We start from the raw sequence: 21,045 nt of genomic DNA on the forward strand, positions 1-21,045 counted from the left end.
GCACGTCAAAGAGAATGTACACACGCGCGGGGAGCGGGGCGGAGGGGTTGGATGATATTACCGCAAGCAGGTTGCAAGCGTGTGTAAATGTGAGACAGAGAAGCAGGTTAGGTTTTACTGAATGAATAAATGAATGTATGAATGAATGTGGGGAATTAAATGATGAAAGGACATAATATGTGATATGTGTAATGTGAATATTTCGTTAAAAGAATTTAATTATTTTGTGATATCTCGAGTATGCAAAACAGATTGCAAACAAATGAAGCGAGAGAGGCCCAAGAAAGTGGACCTACGGAAACACATGTCAACAGAATAGAAGTAGAAGAATAAAGGTAATGAAAGTAAGAAGATAATGAAAAATACAAAGGAATACAGAGAGAGACAAAAAAGAAAGAAAAACGAAACGAGACGAAAGTGAAAGTCAGAAAATACAAGAAATAGGAAACGAACAACAAACACTTTATGACAAGAGAATCTGAGCTGGAAGTGCGTATTTATGTACATTAACAGTACTGACTACAGAACTTTACCAATAACATCCTAATAATTTGAAAGTTTAAAAGTTTATTCCACGATGCAAAACAAACCGCAGTGGTTGTCGTCAAATGCAGAAAACTACAAAGAAACCTAAAAAACAGTCCACTTTAAGCATTATTCCTGAAACTAATTGTTATTACAGACTCAGTCTACTTTCAGCTATTCCCATTCTGTGATGCTTCGAGAATGATAGATTCCTCTATTTACATTAATTTCAACTTGGTCCCTTATTGTATTCCTACAGGACTTCGCTAACCACGGATAAAATAAAAATGCGTATGTGCTGGGAAACATATCCCTAAATTTCTCTGTCCGTGAATGTCTTCACACAATTATTTCAAATTTCATCTTGTATTAATTGTTTTAATAAGAGAACACCGATCAAAGAAAACATTTTAATGTCTTTAGGCAAGTGTTAAAATTCAGCCAGACGAACCGCAACACAGACGCGGAGCTGCGAATACACAAGTACACACACACGTTCACTGTGTGTGGTAAAATGCGAATTCATCTCTGGCCCGCAAAGTATTAAATAAATCTCTTTAAAGCTGATTACGCGGCTTTCCGCTATTTTAACATCGCCACAGGGGCTCTTGATGCAGGACTCCCCAACTCGCCTGCACCACCCTCGCCCCTTCCCACTGAGTGGGGCGAGAAATCGCACGCCACCAGATACAAGCGTAACTAGAAGCGGAAAAATAAAACGGTTTGGAGACACCAGCAGACCGCTGGCTTCTGCAATAATCGTATGGGGCTCGAGGAAAGTGAAACTTGCCTAATAAATATCACGTTTAGTTCTCGGGAACGATTAGCATATGTTGAAATAATTAATCGAAACCATTTGCTTCTGGATTAGGTCCCTGATACTAATAATTTTAAATGAGGTACTGAAACTGAAAGGTTACGGGAGGTCAAAATATATACATGGTCGTATTACGAGATAAGGAAGCCCCTAAAATGGATCCTGACCATACTCTCTGATAACATAGTTCCATAGCGTATCATTACTTAAGTAACAGAACATTAAGCAATCGGGCAGACAGAAATGTATGTAAACAATGGAAAGTCAAATCTATTTAATCCTTTCTTAAGCAATGCATGAGAGGACCTGCCACGTCCAGAAATTCGGTAAACCGAAGTTTACGCTAGTACCAAATGTACTTGAAGTAAGGGTGTTGTTTTGTTTATTGGGTTCCACATCTCAAGCTTTCTCTGTGGGACTCGTAGCAAAGATGAATATCACGAGATTTAAAATATAAAGGTTCTAAGTACTATGACATTCATCACAAACTGCGAAATATGGGCTGTAATTAGAACGGGTAGTGGAGAAATTTCACGTGCAGATGTGTAAAACAAAGAAAATGCCCATAGAGAGTGGTACAAAGTCAGGACACACTTAGAATGTAAGAGCATATGAGTATGTTTTTTTCCATACGATTTTGAATTAAATTTAATTACTTTTCAAGTCTGCCCTTGCTTACAGTTTATCACCACAAGCACACGCATTATACTCTTCTGATTTAAAAATTATTCCTTCTATATTGATACAGCTTTACAACCTGGGAGGTGTACTAAACTTTGCACAATTATGTATCTAATAATTCAAACTTTCTGTAACAGAGTTTAAAATGAAAGCAACACGACCTAATGTAAGTTAAAAATCACTTCTTTGGAGACAACAAAATTACAAATAATACAAACACAAATCACTCTAAAACTGTAACTTTAGTTTAATTTTCGGTGAAATCAATAAAATATTCGTAGTGCAAAAACAATATCAGATACGCGGTGATATAAGATTGGTTGGGTTAGGTTAACGGCCCTCGTCCTCGGTTTTCTAAAGTCATGTGGTATACCATTCCGACGTCACATATCGTTGGATACCAAAAAATATTTATTATCCCTAAACCCCAAATTTTCACTCAGATTCGAAATTAAGAAATTCGTGTATATGATCTTAGTTTCTTTAATATTCTCGCCGAAACAAACAATTTTGTTGTTTTCGCTGTTCTGTCATGCTCAGTTCCCGGTCTTCTTTATCTGGACTTGAATTCAATACATTTCACGGGTTTGTATCACTGACTACTGTAATTTCCTCTCCGAAGCGAACAACTTTTGCCTGAGTTTACAGATACATTTTCTAATTCTCCTGTCCTATATGAATTGTCAATATATCGTCTGGTCAGCCATTTCCCTGACACGGGAACTCTTCACTGGGTTGCATAAAGTATGAAGTAAGAAATGAATACATGCATCGCCAAACGTGGTGGACATTTCCGGTACTTCATATAACATTGCTTTTTGTTTCATGATTTCAGCTTAATTTATTTTTTGACAAATAGAACATGTGCAAAGAATGGGTTGCCTGATTTTTGGATCACCTGTAATTCCATGTCAGGCAGTCTTAGCGATAATAATTATATATTGTATTTGACGCTTTAAATTATTTGCTTTCGAATACATATTTGTTTACTAATAGATTTATCGTGTGTAGGTTATGGTCACTGCACCCGGATAATCTCAGAATAATGCATAAAAAGTATCCTAAGTATTGAATCTTAAGCCAGCGTGCAATAAGTACAGGAAAGCAAATATGAGGAAATTGCTGATTTTTTATTTAACAAAGTTTTTAAGCGCTTATATAGCACAGTATGCAAACCAGATTGGTGTTAATTATGCCGTGTGTACCATATACGCTTACGTTCTGCATGTCACTGACTGAGTATATTTGTCATATTTTCTTGGTTCACAAAATATTAATCATTTTCACAACGGATTATTAAAATACATAGACCCATATTTTTAACAGCAATAACTTTCCTTTACAACACTTTTAAACTAGTGTCCTTTAAAGAGATAATGGAGGAATTTTTGTGTATAACAAACTAGATGAGATATAGTAAAGAAAGTAGCAGTGGCCTATTTTAAGACCTGTCTTCGCATTTTCCTAAAGTACTGAGAAACCACGGGAAATCTCAGTAAGGACAGCAGCCGGTGTTAGAACTGAGATCCAAATCACGGACCACCAGAACGCAAACAACTCAAACCATATGTTGGTTTGTAAAATTTAATGCAATGCGCATAAAATAGAAGAATACAGTCAGCACTCCTGCTTTGCATTCGAAAATTAACATCTCCGAGTCTCATACGGTAGCTGGCTATCATGATTGTGCTATTTCATGATTTTGCTTTGTTCCACCAGGTAAATACAAGGACAAAACCTTAAATAAGGCACAACCTTTTCAACCTATCATTCTCAATCATCTTACAACCTGATGCAATATAAACTTCACTCTTGAAAAGCGTTGTTAAATAAATCAATAAAAAACCAAAACCAGTTTCATGCAAGTACTAGAACTATTTTAATTTAAAGGTTTACAGAATCATAATTCAAGACGAAGTCATGCTTAATAACAAATGAAAGAAAGGACTGAGAGCATTCTGTTGCCATGAAGTACGGCGTCCTCACCCCCCCCCCTTCCGGGCAGAGAACTGTAAGACTCGCTAACCTTGCAGTTTTCCCGAGATGAGTCCTAATTAACGGTGATTATAACAGCGTCAATGCCTCCACTGCGGCCAAGGAAAACAGTCTGTAAGCTTCATATTAGTATAAAAGGTGGTTTGAAACTCAATTCTACCCTCACTTTTAAAATAAGAAGCATTCCTTGAAGTTTCTGGGCTTTCAATTAGCCATCGCTACGAAGCACGAGGCAGGAGCGAGCAGTTCCTGCTGAACACGCGTTCCTCATGTGTTTACCTGATGTTGCGGTAACTCAGTGCTAACAGGTAACCTCTTCCTTTGCACTGTAAAACCTACAGCCACATCAACAACAACCAATACCAGCGCAACTACAGAATATCTGTTCAGTAAAGTTTATGACGTCAACATTAAAACCAGGATATTTTCTCTGTAACTCCGACGTACAAAACTAAAGGCGGACGCAAGAAAATGTTGAACTTTATGTGTTGGCGTGCAGGAAAGTTATTTCAGCGTTGTCATTCCTCAATTTTTATTTACCTTCTTCAATTTTATATTATTTCTCCTATAGTCTTAATCTCAACAGAAAATACGTGGAGAGGAAGGAATTAGATAATAGTAATCACAATTACAGAGGCAATTAAAATTACGAGTACATATTTTATACAAAAAATAAATTAAATTTTACAGACAGAAATGGCCAGAACATCTAGACAGAATATCAGATATCATTTTTGAACTATTTTTTATGAGTAAAAAGAGATATTGGTAGACCATATAAACGACGGGTCGAAGCCAGAACACTTGGAAGGCAGAAGGAGAAATATTTTCACAACACGAAAAAAAATAATATGTCAGCAAGTGCCTCATACCAGAATGGCTCTCTACAGATTCATGACAGAACACAAGACGTACTTGAAACCAACCAATCAATAACAACATAACTGCATGGCAACCGTTCTCACCTCTCAGGAAGTGTCTGTAATGTTTGACACACTAGAAATCTGCAGTATCGGAAAGAATGAAAAGAAAAACACATCACCAATATCTGGCTGTTAATGAGTAATATCTGCATCGGTTCACTGGTTCTACCCTTAACTTATTACGCTTCAAAATTACATGGGATACGTAGTCACAAGACCAGTTGGGCGACAACTCATCGCCCTGACATGGAGGTAGCAAAGACCTCTGAAACGTCGGTAAACTTATACCAGACTACACGGTGCAACAACCCAGAAGACAGCCATCTTCAAACTCACCGCCGAAACCTCATATCGAACACAGACGGACAATATTTATAATTTCTATAAGATATAATACCATTAATTCCTTCTTCTGGGTAATCAATATAATGTGACGTTATTAAATTAGTTTAATTTGATCTTAGTAATACTCCTCTGTAACTACTCGAACATGCCTGCAGTTAGTTCTGTCGTGCTGATGTGTTTATTACTTAAACAGTGCAAGCGTCTATCATTCGTCTGATAATTTTCAGGGTGAATAAGGTTATCTTTTATTCGTTCCTTGGTTTCACAATAATCTCAACTAAGGTCTTCCTTGTAAATTTGCCCCTTTTCGATTAATTTTTATGTGAGAGATTCAGAGGCGACATTACAACGTAACTGTTTGTCTTCACGTCATCCATCCTTATTCCTTCCCAGTGCTCCCCTCTCCTACCCCTCTTGCTGACACAGTTTCTATTTTTTCCATCACAGTAACCAACCAAACTTCCGTTAGCCGAGAACTCAAAAGTGAGATCAGTTCGTTAAGACGCCACTGCCATCTGGGAGCTGGTATATGAAATTCCGCGCCACTCCGCGCACTCTTTCACAGTCGCGGTATTTTTCTAAACTAAAACGCACAGAGTAAATACTCAGATTCCCTGACCACAAAAAATTAAAAATAAATTATTATACTAAAGAATGTAAGAAATATCCTGAAATGGATGTTCACAAGTCTTGCTGCAATTGTTAATTAAAAATCATATTTGCGTAACGAAACAATAAGTCTATGTAACACTCGTTACACAATTATTCCAGAATCATCTATCACCTCTTGGATGAGTCTATAAGATGTATGTGCTTTTGTACCATCCTACATGAAAATTCACCTTGAATAAATTTGTAATATTTTGTATTAATTTCTATTTATTTTCTCTTATTTATTATCCAAAATAGGCACGGAAGTGGCCTCTTGATTACCTTCTAAGCCCCAGGAAAATCTGCCTCAAGATTCTAACAAGTTCATTTGATACTCCTGCTGTACATTATATTTTATTCGTCTAGGTGTGGGGTTTATGCTTCATCCTACCAGGAGGGTAAAATCAAAGAAATCAGGTTGCAGAGAAATGGATTTTAAAATGCAAATTTGGCTGCAGTGACCAAGGATCGGGTCCAGTGGCTCTCTGTTACAAGCGGAGTTGAAACCTCGGGTTATTATCACTGGATTAACGTCATCATCATAAAAACATCCTCCATCACAAATAGATTTGATTGATGGACAAGAGCTGTCGCCTACCAAGTAACTGACAATAAATATCTGCTGGGTCTGTAAAATACAGACTCCAGGGCACTACCATTTGAGAATTTACATCCTATGAGTAGGCGTCTTTTATCACCTATTTCTATAACTGGATACAGACGTTCTTTGGCATCTCTGGGGTGTTTCCTTCCGCTATGGAGGCTCTTTGGGATACTTCGAGTTTAAGACAGAAATAATTAAACTTTTTACTCGATTGTGAAACCACATTAATTGACTTTTTCGGTTATCTGTTACTTTCTTTTCCTATGCTGGTTATTATTTGATAACGAAATTTGTGTTACGTCTTTCTTGTTGGTTTCAATACTTGTTATTTATTTTATCACCGTTCATTTTGCTGTTTCAACGAACTACCTGTTTCAAAAGTCAATAACTCTTAATTTTGTTATGTTTGAGTTTAGTATGATTCTTGCTGTAAACAGAAATTATTTCCTTAAAAAACATAGACTAGTTGATCTGTGTTATGGTGAGGTGTTGTGTTTTCTTTGCTGTACAGAATTTATTGTTAAGAATTATTTACACGAGCTTCGGCTTCACAGGGTTAAAATGATTTTGCACATGTCTTCTTCGGAGTTCATTTTACACTGACTGTCCTACACATATCTTACGTATTCTACAGTAGTTAACGATTAACATCTTCCTGGATTTGGTTTACCCTTTTTTCCGTTCATCGGCTGTGTTTGGTCTTTTTTAATAATACAGCATCTTTTCTGCAAATCCTTAAATTTCTTCTGCATATATCCTGTTTTCGTATAAATATTTCCTCCAGAATGGCACTACAACATATACTGATGGATGATAAATAATTTCCTACGTGTAGACAGGGTGTCCTTGCCCAATGGACAAAATCGGTTTCTGCCCAGGGCCCCATGATCTTAGAGGCCCTACTGCGCGAGAGGGCCTACCACGTGATTAAACTTACCCCCATTTACAAATAGTTCAAGGGTATATTACGACCTTTTCGTCTTTGTTATAGGAAATTTCCAATACGTAATTACGTCAGACGTCACAAGCATGCAGACAGCTACATAGTTCAGCGCCCTAAACTCTTATATGTCAGGAGCACAATCGTATTTTATAAGTATTCAGTGAATAGCTCAATCTGGAAGACCAATTCACAGATCTGGGCAGCAGACGCTCAAAGAATGAAGGCTACAAGTATTTTTTGCGTTGGTTCTTCATATTTCTGGTCTAAATGTTTGAAATGTTACGTTCTTCAGTTTAATAACAAATAAATTTCCCAAATTGAATATCTTTATAACGAGCTCCAAACAACTGCATATAGATATGTCAGCAGTCTTTTCTCATTTAAGTTTTACATAACAATTTTTATGACTGTGTACAGAATCTGAAACTTGAGACAAATTCATTAAAACTTCAGAAAATCAACACATTTACAGGGGAAAGCATATATCAAAATGTATGATCTTAATCAGTCAAGGGCATTCCATTTATGCCTTTAACACAATTAACATGTTTAAGGTCATTGATATTAATGCCTTTTCGAGAAAAACCAAGAAACATGTAGAGTCTCTCTTTGCAGCTTGTAACTTGCACGCCTAAAGCCTAACACACGTCTCAATATTAAACAATTTAGCTTACACTAACAATTCCCTGTAGACTAAACGTGTCTGGCAAAGATTTTTCTTTTATATTATTTATGGTCGTTTTACAAAGACACTGACACATTATCATAAACAAATTATATAAATATTGATCCAGCCACAGCTCATAAACCCGTATGGATGTTATTTTCCAGAAATACAGATGATAGTAACAATAAATAGCTTTATATACGTAAAAATTAAAGAAATGGAATTCAGAGAGTGCATTGTATATCGGCGCTGTCTTTTGGTTTCCACACAACGCGTCACGCAAGACGATTATTTTTCTCTCACCAAGGGCCACAGTTTCATAATATTGTTAAGTTACTTGTTATTTTTCAAAAGCGCAAACAATTGTGTTAAACAGTATATTGGAACTGTCGGCAATCAGCGAGTTAATTATTTCTACTACAACGATTGGGCCTATTAACCAGTTCCGGGAGGAAATTATATGTTCTAAAATTGTAATAAAGGCTCTAGCTGTACAAACCTGCAGATATTCCAACGATATTAACAGGTTGCACAGCAACAGAATATTCAGGATAAAAAGTTGCGTTGGATGAATTCGTTTTCTGACTGAAAGTGTTCATGATTTATAATCAGATTTTTAAAATTACTCGTGCTGTATGGTAAAGTGACTCACCACTCTAAATCAATTTAACACATTACGAAATTCCCGCGTAAGAAGTTATCAGAGTTCCAGCACCTGCAATTTACAGGGATGCAGGCAATATGATATAATTCTAGAACCCTAAATGTTAACCTGTGTGGAAGACAAGGCGGCCGTCGGCAGACACAGCGTAGGGCGCTCATCTAAAAGCTAAGATGATATTTATGACGGTCTATTTCACCTTGGACTCCACACCTCCATTGTTTACAAAGGCGTTGTTGGTGTCACGGACAACTTCAAGATTTATATATCGAGACGAGCACGGGGAGGGACCTCCAGAGCTACCAACCTTTACATTAGGAACAAGTTTGGAAACTCAGCTCCTCTGCCGCCCGTCTCCCCACTCTCATCACGAACCAAGCAACGGTGCAAAAGCCTGTAGATAAATCTAGTGCCGCTTAAGGCCTGAGTTTGTTGGCTTTGCTTTGCTTTGCTTTGCTTCTATGAGTATCATAAAGCTCTGTTAGCTCATTTGTTGTTGTCCTTCTCTCTTTCGAATCCCTTCCCCCCATTACTATGCCTCGCCCTTACACTCCCAGTCCTAAAGCTTCTAGGCTCCTGTATCAATTATGGTCGGACATTTGGCGCAATTAGCTATCTTGGATGTGAGGATAATTTGACAAGAAGAATGTCTCTTCCATTCTACAGGATATCTGCTGCAGACAAACACAGACGCTAGTAGCCCAATGTGATTAATTCTCTCAACAACGAATTATAATTGCTACTTTATGTAACAAGAATTGCTGAACTTTACAGGATACGAGAAACAGATTTTTGATGATTTGACGGAGTGGGCTGTATACCAACCGCAGAAAACTACGACTAAATCTAGACAAACTCACACTTCGTTTCTAATATAGAGCTCTACATTTTTTCTTTTTAATGCAATATATGTAAAGTCATGACAACTGAAAATTCGTTTTAAAATTAGGCAAACCTATTCAAATTTAGATACGAAGACAACAAATAGGCGCATACGATACCAAAGGAAAATAACACGATCCTCACTATTGCGTCTACTGAACCACTATTACATCAGTGCACTATTAATAAATTGTTGGATCCAACACCACCAGCGAAATGGCAATGTTCACTTATAAGGCTGACTCTAAATGAAATGAACGTGAACATCAAGGGATTCAACAAACAAGCACAAAATGAGTCATAACAGTGGAAATACACTGATTTCCGAAAAAACGCTAATAAATTAAATATTCAGATTTCAGGGCCAGCTACTGTTTACACCAGTAATCAACACCAAAACAAGGCTAAAGTACGAAACCAAGAAATGTGTCCGTCCCAGTCAATTAACAGAACGAGTACACGGTTTGGATTCGCTTCTATTATTACATAAACACTCAGAAACATTATATTACAACACGCTTGGGCCATTACATCCTCATACCTTGATAGTTATGTTATTATTTACTATTTATCGCTAGTTTTAAAGTACACCACATTCCGTTTCGTGACAACTATATAGGAGATTATCGCAACGGAACAACACCAACATAACATTTAAATTGTAATTTTACTCTCAAGTTCATTCACATTATCTCAAATTATACTATCTAAGCACTAATAAATTAAGATTTATTAATTTGTGTTCAATTTGATACATTCAGAATGTCAAAGCTACAACAGAAACATAAAATTCTGAAGACTGGCCGAAAGACGCTTGACTCTTGAGGGTACGTACCCTCGTTCTGCAACGGGGCACCGCGTTTAGCGTTCTAAAACACACACGCATTAATTGAATGAGTTGTTAGTACGAGATTTCTTACGGGCATGACATCAATTTAGTCGGGCGTGAGAGCACAACTTGACGGAGTTTTAGGCATAACCACTAAAACTCGTAGCGTCTTATTTATTGCAACGGCCCATGAAATCATGGACGACAAAGACGGAGAAGAAAGCGGGTAAACAGACGAGACTTCGCTTTAACGCCGCTGTGCTCCCCTCTCTTTCTTACGTGCGTCCCACTGCGTCACACTTCCAAAGCATCGAACAAATAAGAGAGAGGACACAAGATGAATTGGAAAGCCAAAATAAGGGCAAGTTATAACTTCGACCAATTGGAAGAGGATTTCCGAGATTCAATTGTGAATGCTACAGAACTGTGGTATGTAGCGGTCGCTGTGACGAATGGCACGCTGAAGTATACTCCAAGCTGTATTACAGTTCCATCCAACGATGTCGTGGACTTAACGTGATTAAGAGAACTGCTACGTGTCTGTGCTCAAAGTACACCTGTACTATAAAATACAGTCCAGAGGCCAAGAATGCACTGTTGATGACATCAAACAGAGAGACGCTCAAACGAGCCAGCACTGATGAATGTTTTGCGCACTTGCATTAAACTTGCAAGTTGAACGTTTCGTTTGTCGACTTCCAGTGGACAACAAGATGTCCCCACACCACGTATAAGTTAGTTTGGTAAGACCTAGATGAATCGTTCCAGATTCAATAAGGATCAGACGAGTTAGACTGTTTTATTTTCCGTCACAACGAAACTACTAAAGACTTGGATCCAGCACTACATAAATGTGTACATACACCGTACAATTTCAAGCTGAACGGACGTAAGTCGCAGCAGCATAATTACATATTAAATTTATGTGTAACTTCCATATTTTCAATGTTCTGGATGCTACGAGCCTAAGAAGCAATCTTACTTAAGATTCATTTGGGCTTCTTTTGGGGAACAAGAAAAATCTATAAACTATGTGAAGGAGCCGTATCTGACTAAGACTTTGTATCATCTGCAGAGGTTACAAAGCTTGGAATTAAGGGCCTATATGAAAGATAAGTGAGAAATAAGACGTGGTTGTGGCGTATTTTAGGCACCAATCAATCATCTGTTAGAAACAATAGCCTCTACAGCAAATCCCGAAAACCGGTCCAGATTCGAAATCTGTATGCAACGAATAGGCTCCAAGTCTGATGGATCACACTTTAAGTTTCACAAAGTTGATACATTTGTATACGCTACATTAATAAATCACAATTCAATGACGTTTTAATTTTCTACAAAGAGGTAATTGTTTTAAAACACGGCCAAATTGTTAACTTCATTTATTGTCGCTTATGACTAAAGCGTAACCTTCTGAAATCCATACCGTTAACATATTTTAACAAAATCGCTTTTATGCAAAGTGACGTCGCGACTCCTAACGTCGATCTGTACCGACCAAGTTTTCTCCATCTTGCCGACAGATGTCACAGTCTTACAAAGGTAGCTATAGCAGCGCCGTGCAATCTGAAGTGTAGAACGGCAAAACTAACAAGTCGATCTTCAGTACTTGGATCGCCTCCAGCGGAACAAAAATTAATACAATACGCAAAAAAATGTATAAACTGACATTTTTTAAACTTTCCAGTATTCGTGAAAAACTGCAATTATTTCGTCCATGTATAGACTTTCTGAAAGACGTCTTATAAATAATGTTGCACATATTGAAGTATTCTTAATATACAGTCTGCTATTTTATGAAGCGTTTTTTTTCCCACAAGAGAAGTCCCTGATGGCACATATAAGAATATTATTATGGCTGATGGGCTATGCCAAGGTACGTTTCACATTGTTTATTTTCTGCGTTATGTTTCGTAGACACGATATTCTGAGAGTTTCATCTACCCCGAAACATTGTATGTAGTCTAAAAACATGCAACTTAAGACTGGCAACGTATAACAATTGTACGATTACGTAATCTGCCTGATACTGAAAGAGAAAAACAAGCAGAATATTCAACGCTTTTAAGACTCCTTTATTATCGACCACTTATCCCACTAATAAAAGATCAAGATGAAGGCCAAAATATAAACCAGCGTGTGAATCATCCGTCCATCGATTCAAATGTATCTATAACACGTGTGAACTCCTACCATACACTTAGACCTACCTTCGTTTACTATTTATTTTCTACATAATGCCTATATTTAAATTAATATAGAATTCTGTGTTTGAGGATCTTAAGGTGATGAATATATCGACTGTGATTTTCTGGATTCTGATTCCGTGATTTTCCTCGCACGCCTCCGCCCACAAGACCACACGATATAACAACCTACAGACGTATTAACGACTTCATGGGAAATTAATCTTCGCTTGATAAATTTTCTCTAAGCGGAGGAATCTCAAGAACATTACTTTCGAAAAAGGAAGCGTCACTGTAGCTGTGCTTATATGGTGCTTACATGAAGACATAGTCCTCCAAGTCTGTCTACAAATTTTATTTGAATATCATAACATTTTGCGAAGAAGTAACAGCATTTCCTCATACTGAAAGCACAAAGCACCTTCAGTGTGATTAGAAAATTGACTTCCGAGCAAAGCATGCAATGTTTCTACAATATTAACACGCTACGGAAATACGTTAATTGTGTCAGGAGCCAACTTCTTCTACGTTTGCATGCAATAATAGTAAGAAATTACTTTTCTGTAAAGAAAATTAATTTCCTCCATACAAAATAACGTGGAATAAGATAGCTATAAACACCCGTTAGTTTTATTTTCCTTTTAATAAACAGTGCTAAAATACTTTTCGCTATATCCTTTGTCAATAAAAGTTGTTTCCTTGTTATGATTTCAACATCTACATGTGCCATGATACGCCTTTCATTTCAGACTTTATTGGAAAGAATGAAAGAAACTTCATAAAACAAATTAATCCGTTCCTTCTTTCTGAAAGAAAAGTGGTTTATGTACCTACATGTATGCATAACATTCTTGTGATAGTAAAGGTGGCAGTGCTTGTATCATCACTGGTTTAATCATAGGCTTACTTTAAAATAATAGCCACATATTTAGTTTCCAATAAATAAACTTCAAAAATTAACAGATATCCTTAAAAATTATTTCCACTATTATCGAAATCCGGTGATGCATCCTATTGTTAAAGCTAAAAAAATACTGAGGTCTTTAAAGACATAATTTAATCTGGCAGGATGTGTACGTACGAGATATTTTGCTTTCTAGGAAAAATGCCTTATCATCAGCATTTAATAATGCCATACATATTCTTTGGTGGTGAATAATATAGAACACTCTAAAATTAGAATTTAGTCTTTAGGAATCATTTACACTATACAGTGGATTCTGGTTAATTGGGGAACATCGGGACTAGAACACCTTCGACCAATTAAGCGGCTGCCCCAATTATGAGAAGTTCAACGTAAAGAGTTACAAAGATTTGTTCTTTAAGATTTATCCCAAATAAACGGCTGCCCCGATTAACCGATGACCCAATTAACCGGAATGAACTGTACTTTAATTCAAGCAATAATAATACACCAAGGATAGGCCTACTGAGAAAGCAATTCTAACATACGTTCTTTCTAAAAAATCATAACATAATTATATTTTAACGAAGAGACGGAATAAATTGTAACATTGTTTACAATTCCATTTTCACACCATCTTGTGGCTCTGAAGATGATTCTCTGATACATTTCCTAAAAAAGCGATTAAAGAGATATCTGTTGTTCCCTTTTTGGCACCACTTACGGTTTACAAAAACGCCACTGTTGAATGTATTTTTTTAAAAGTCGTATGACTGACATAAAATAGAAGTTTTTAGTATTCGCTCTAAAACACGCAAACAAAAGCAGTTTTCTTAAAACTTCCGTTTCAACTTGAAATTTAGAAAAATTCATCAGTAGACTTTCTAACCACCCTGTGGCTAATAATGAAAATCTGAATATTTACTTATAGTTTGTGGAACAGGTTAGCGAAAACAAATTCTTATTTCGGCCCCTTAATCACTGTTCTCTGCAGTTTTTTGTTTTGTTTTTTGTTTTTGTTTTTGTTTCTACACGTTCACTCGATGTACAAGCGCCTTAAAATGCGCAGCGGAAGTGTCCTTGTTATTTATTACATATCGAAAACATATCTAACTACCAAACTACCTCCATCGAGCAGAGGAATTCTTGAGAAGTCACCCGACTAGTCAAGAAATTCACGGCAGTTTACATAACTCGAAGGCTCATTACAACGTTGACAAAATCCAGACACTTCACCCTGTCCTCGCTAAGATGAACCCAGTTTACACCCTCTCGCCATACTTCCTTAAGATCCATTTCAGAGTTATTCTTCCATCTACATAATACATTTTTACCACATTTCTCGACGACCATCCTTACTCGACGCCATATAACCCGTGCGCTTGATGTGGTGCAGCTGAGTAATCGATGATGTATAACAATCGACTCAGAGCGTGAACATTTTTCATATGTTGCGCAAGATCACTCCACGGAATACCAGTCTACATTTTCTTAATCTTCTAAGTACTGTGAGGAACATAATGTTTTCAGCAGACTACGTCTTCTACAGGACTAATCCAGTGTCTCAATTTATTTGTAAAAATTACCTAACTGATGTTCTAAATGCCTAATTATTCACCTATTCATTTAAACCATTAGGCCCTATAAAACAAGGCTAACAAATGATTATAGTGTTACCAATATTAAATGTATGCAGTTATGAATCAGAAATGTTGACTGTACTTGACTAAAGTAGTAAATCACCATATATCAAGAGGAAAAATGACAGGTTCGGATAAGCTGTTGATCTAATACATAGCTGTCAGTCGCTATCAAAACAGCACGTTCGTACATAGAAACAGAATGCGTGTTGCAGATTACACTTGTTATAAATGTTCTGGAAAGTCATGGAGTCTCCCCAAAGCAGATAGGACCACGTTTTGCAAAAATAAAAATACTGAAGTGATGTTTCCTTTCTGTGGTAGTTTTATTTATGCCAGAAAGAGACAATGGTTATGCAGGCGTTCTATGCTTGGCTGTTGTAAAAGTCTAGTGTGCTCAATACTTAAGACAATCGATACTAAAGTAGTAAGAAAGATGTTATGTCACCTCGGTGGAATACATAAATTTCGTTTTATAAGTACTTTTTTGTCTTGTTGTATTTATATCTTTGGTGGTCAGTAAGAATGTCTTACGTCAACAGGAATTATGATTCACTTAGTCTCTTTTAAAAAATGTCAAAGCTAAATAAGACACATGTTCTTGTTATGACGTGTCAACAGTAAATGTAACTGCATATAAAAGTGTTCATTTACTAACACAGGACCGAAGAACTGGTGACATTTTCGGTCTTTCTTCGTCTTTCCAGAGAAATGGTGGGGTAGCAACTTGAATTAGACCACGAACGCTTTTTTCCCCTTTCCTTTCCAATTATTTACTTATCATCCGTTCATCCGATCCTATATCTTAAGCTACTGACAACGTTAAATAAACCACAAACAACAAGCTGGATTTTCATGGTATTACTTCAATACGTATTAATTTAACAAAAGTGTTTAAAAACATTTATTAGCATGCCTGTATATTTTTCAGGTTCTTATAAATAATTGTGTTATTTCCATTTGGAAATCTCAACTACCGTTAAGTTCAGCCGTTTAAAGCTGAATGACACGTAATGGCATTCCAACACCTCTTTAAAAAGAAATATATAACGGTTTCTGGGGATTTAATAAAGTCTAATTTAAACTTCATGATCTTGTGAAGGGTTTATGAAGTCCAGGAATACGATTCAGAAGTCCTTATATGCCCTTATACGCTTCACAGATTAATACTACAAGAACGAAGACAAGGTTCAGACACAGTTGAGATCTCTTCGATGAAAACAAATATATAGAGTTTACTAACAATTCAAATAAAAAGCTAGTATACTCATTTTATTCCATTAGAAGTGTCTGTAAAGAAACTTCCATAGGTATAAAATCATAAAAGTGTAACAGTATACCCGCTAACCACGTTTAAGATTGGGCGGAAGTAGGTATTGTGATTACTTATGGGAATGTTGTAGTGGAATTAGAGTAGAAGAAAGATATGGTACGTTTTCAACCGTCATGAAGAGGAAATGACTTGTAATAAACATATATGAAAGGAAGCTGTATATATACTAAATTAAGCAGCAGCGGACAGCCGACAACTCTCGTCCTCCAACTTCGGTGCTGAGCGTTCTTCATAGAGGTAAAACTGTCTTGATAAGACAGAGCACACATGGGAAACATATACAATATATTATTTGAAAAAACTGAAAGGAAGACAACTCGGGAGACCAAAACATAAATGTAAGCACGTTTTTAAAATGGGACATGAGTGTGTGGATCAGGAACAGGAGCAGTGGCGTGCTTTTGTGATCACGGTGATGAACATTCGGGGTAAGTAAAATGAGTGGAAATTATTAGCTTCTCAAGAAGGAATCTGTCTATTGACATAATGATCAAAAGTGCCAACATAGCCGTCATGCGAACTTGTGAGGTCGGAACCTCACTTCTATCGTAGGAAATGTGACAGATCGACGAGACACGTGCAAGATGTGTTAACGTACATTGTAGGGAAATGTAAAATAATACGGCGGCTGAGCGAGATATTATGATGCGTAAATCGTAACTGATGAATTATATATCTGTGGAATTTATACAGTCATAAAGCATACAGAAAAACTCGTTTTATTTAACTTGTTTATAATTTTCTTCAAAAGTAAAGTTATTCATATATATTTGAAGGCCGGTATAAAACATCTGTTGTTCTGAGATAATGTTGTTAATTCATATACATTTTATTGTTATTAACTTTATTACCTTCGTAGAATGTCGTGAGGCATTCCCCTTCTCAAAGCTTGCTGGAATATTTACACATCAGTTCAACTGTCGATGATTCAATACGTAACCTTAAATTAAAGCGAGATGATTATCCGTTCTGTGTCTATAATCGTTTGGTTTTGAAGAACCCAACACGTCTCAAACCTAAGAAGCCATTTGTTTAAGTAGACTTAGGACTCACTCTGCTTCTCGACCGTTGGTGTTTGGCAGAACGCGGTACTCAGTTATCGCTATCAGATGAAATTTACACAGAAAATCTATTGAACATTATCCATAGTGAGAGATGCAAACGCCATATTTCGCTTTCGATTTCAAGAGATAGGTCGTGACAGGACAGGAATTTTACACCGTCAATTATGACATGGAATGAGATTGGGTCTACTTTTTATATCCAAGATATTACGAGAGATAGAATTCATGCCATCGCTTTCTCTGACGCTGAAAATATTTTTGTTGCTTTGTTTAAACATTTATGACAGTGAATAAGAACGTCTTACAGTTATTATAAAAGGATAACAATGAATGTCACGGAACTACATTTCGGTTAACTTTCTAACCAGAGCTTTGCATTGGATCCTGGCCTAGTTCAAATTACTTTTTAATTGTTTAATGGAAGGACATGTGACCAGTAATAATTTATGTAACACTCTCATGTGGGCAGCAAGTGGTACTAGTTTTGTGGCTCGAAACTTTCCGACTCTTTGGTCACACCGCAAGTTACAGGAGTTGACGGCACGCACGTCATTGCGCGTCCTTTATTTGTAGAAACTGGCGGAAATTTCTTCCGTACAGTCCCTGTTTCATAAAGGCTTCACATACGTATTGACCGTACATTCTATACAATTCAGGTTAGAACACATAAATAAATGATGTAATCAATACGATAAAAATTTTAAGAATTGTAACAGAACGTTTGTGAAATTTAAGTTGTACAAAAACCGACTGCTGAAACAGCCTCGCTACAAAATCATCGCTTTATATCATGCAATAAAGAGACTGGGCCTAGACGAAATATTTTACTCTCGAAAGAATTTGGCTAAAATGATTTCACTTAAAGTACGCAGGTTATAAATTAATATCAAGCTCCCGGACAATGATTAGTGAACTGGAAGAGTGAAATACGGCTGACTTTAAACCCGAGATTAAATACGTGAGATTATTTCGGTAATTCAGATTAAATTCCCGGAGTCACAGAGGAAAAATATCAAACTGTAATGTTATTCTACTAAATCTATTGGATAATTTCGTCGGCTAAACAGCTCCTACTTTACACAGAAATGTACTGCGGGTGTCAACCAAATACCGGGTAATTTTACGAATACCCATACATTATTTTAAGTAATTACTTTTAAAAAGTAAATAAAACAAACCCCAAGCTGAAAAGTGGGTTATAATAATATAAATAACATTCTTAAGCGAATACAGTAAAGCAAAAAATACTTAACTCAGTTTAAACGGTAATAAATTTGTTTTCATTGACATGAACTTGTAAACCAAACGTCGCGAGCAAGTTCAGTCCACGACTGTAATCTTGAGACTTGCAAGGAATGCAGGAAGTCCGTAGCGTTAAAGGCAGACGCCATGTTTCCCCCTTCCTCCTTCACCCCACTTCCTCACCCCGCAATTCTCAAGATTACAGTCGCGAGCAAGTAGTGATAGGTTTGTAACCAAGTCAGTCCACGTAGGATTTGTGGTAGCCAGACAAAGCGACAATGTAACAGGTTTTCCCCAGTCATTCCACCGCTGCGAGACATTCATCTTGGGGATGGATACAGGACCCGTTAGAGGGCCAGTTCCGTAGAGCCACAGTTTTGCCCTATCGCAACAAGAACAGTCCTATTTATTGGCGGTGACATTAAGTACAACCCCGAAGTTACCAGGGTAAAATTTATATTTGACATAATGGACGGAACACGGCACCTACCTTTTTAGAAGGAGGTGGCGGCGCCTCTGAAAGTCTTGACGATGGATGCGGCGGGGACGTCGCTGACTTCCTGGTGACGACGCGGGTGGGGGGCAGTTCCAGCAGATGCTGGATGGAGTGACTCTGCCGCGTCTTCCGGCCGGCCATTCTGCACAGTACAGTTTTTTCAATTAAAATTACTCATAAAAGATATATGGCATTCATAACGTGACAATGGGACCCTGAAGTCATGGATTCTGATTGCTTTGTGTTTTCCCAAGTCGCGACCAGATGTCTACGACCCAGTTCTCGCTAATATTTCAATTGTTTTTCACTCAGAAAAAAGAAACAGAAATGAATCAAATAAGAAAACAACGAAACAAGGAAATAAAGTAAAGAAGAAATCAAGGAAATGTGAAAGACAAGAAAAAAATATATGTTTGATCTGAGGTTCTTACGATTGTGAAGATTATGTACTTCCGGATTGTGACGTCGTGTGGACTCGTAGGTCGATATCGTGGTTTCGAAGAAACACGCTGTCTCTGTCTTCATCCCTGAATATAGGGACAGTATGTTTCTTCAAAACCTTGGTATCCACCTACGAGTCCACACGACGTTACAATCCAGAAGAATAACATAATAATTTTGTTCGTCTAACACTCTGCTATATAATGTACCTGCAGGCTTAAATTGTTATTTGCAGGTGTATGGAAAATGTGTATTAGACAGTACGTTAATCTATAGGTAAGTTTTTCTGTATTGTGGCGAAACACAAATTTGCAAGATGCGTAGACCTACTAAAAGCAGCCAATAAATGTAGCTGTGGTCCAAACTGATGGAAGACTCTGTATGAGAAGAGGCGGGCTCAGGGTCGAGGTTAAAACCGCGGATACTGAATTCAAATCAGGCGATCACCCTGATGATTGAGGCAGCAAGGACCTCTGAAACGTCAGTAAATTTCTACCAGACTACAAGGCGCAACAACCCAGAAAATAACCATCTTCATTATTACGTTTTGCAGTTCAAAATCATGTTTTATGATCGAATATTTTATTAAGTTTTTGGCTTTTGTTAGTACTCAGAGGTCTGAGATTAAATTTTCTAGATCCAACCGAAATGTTTGCTTTACTCATTTGTTTTACAAGAGATTACTTAAAATTTTATTCTATTTGTGATTCTACTAAGTAACATTACATTATAAAATAGACTGGTTTGTATTAAAACAAAGAGCAAGCAAAGTGTCAGTTTTGTAAGTTATTTTTAGCGCAGATGATTTACTCTGTTTAAACAAAGATCCAGAACCCTATCAGAGAGAGCTGTAACGATGCCTTCCTTCACTGTTTCTTGCCCATTGGGTTTTATAATGGGTCTATTCTCATTCTCAGTATAAAAACGATTATTTCCGTGAATACCATTAACCGACTAATGTTTGGTATGTATTCATGGAAGCACTGACCAAATGTTTAAGTATTATTGATATTAACTTCGCATTTTAGAGCCTGGCAATATATCGATAAACATGTCACGAACTCCAGTCTACTTCTTCGAAGTGAAAATGAATAGGCTGAATTATATGCCAACTGTCGCATATGGATTTAATCGCAGCCTACCTTCAATATCAATAGATCTACTTTACACCTCACATAAAGAGTAAACCGTAACTTAACTGGGGCGAAACAGTTGT

General features: G+C 37.0%; 1 protein-coding gene across 10 annotated transcripts in view; it reads right to left on the reverse strand.

Annotated features, from left to right (window-relative positions):
• The window catches only part of LOC110827484 (uncharacterized), a 703,936-nt gene that overhangs the window by 637,580 nt on the left and 45,311 nt on the right, over positions 1 to 21,045 (reverse strand). For all 10 annotated transcript variants that reach the window (XM_087351037.1, XM_087351034.1, XM_087351035.1 and 7 more), the window contains exon 2: positions 19,383 to 19,530. In XM_087351037.1, coding sequence (XP_087207163.1) covers positions 19,383 to 19,529 — 147 coding nt within the window. In that variant the 5' untranslated portion in view covers position 19,530. The remainder of the gene's footprint in view (positions 1 to 19,382; positions 19,531 to 21,045) is intronic.

The sequence above is a fragment of the Zootermopsis nevadensis genome, unplaced genomic scaffold, assembly GCF_977971745.1.
Source record: "Zootermopsis nevadensis isolate Lab colony 2312 unplaced genomic scaffold, Znev_1.0 Znev_ptg000018l, whole genome shotgun sequence".
NCBI classification, from domain to species: domain Eukaryota; kingdom Metazoa; phylum Arthropoda; class Insecta; order Blattodea; family Termopsidae; genus Zootermopsis; species Zootermopsis nevadensis.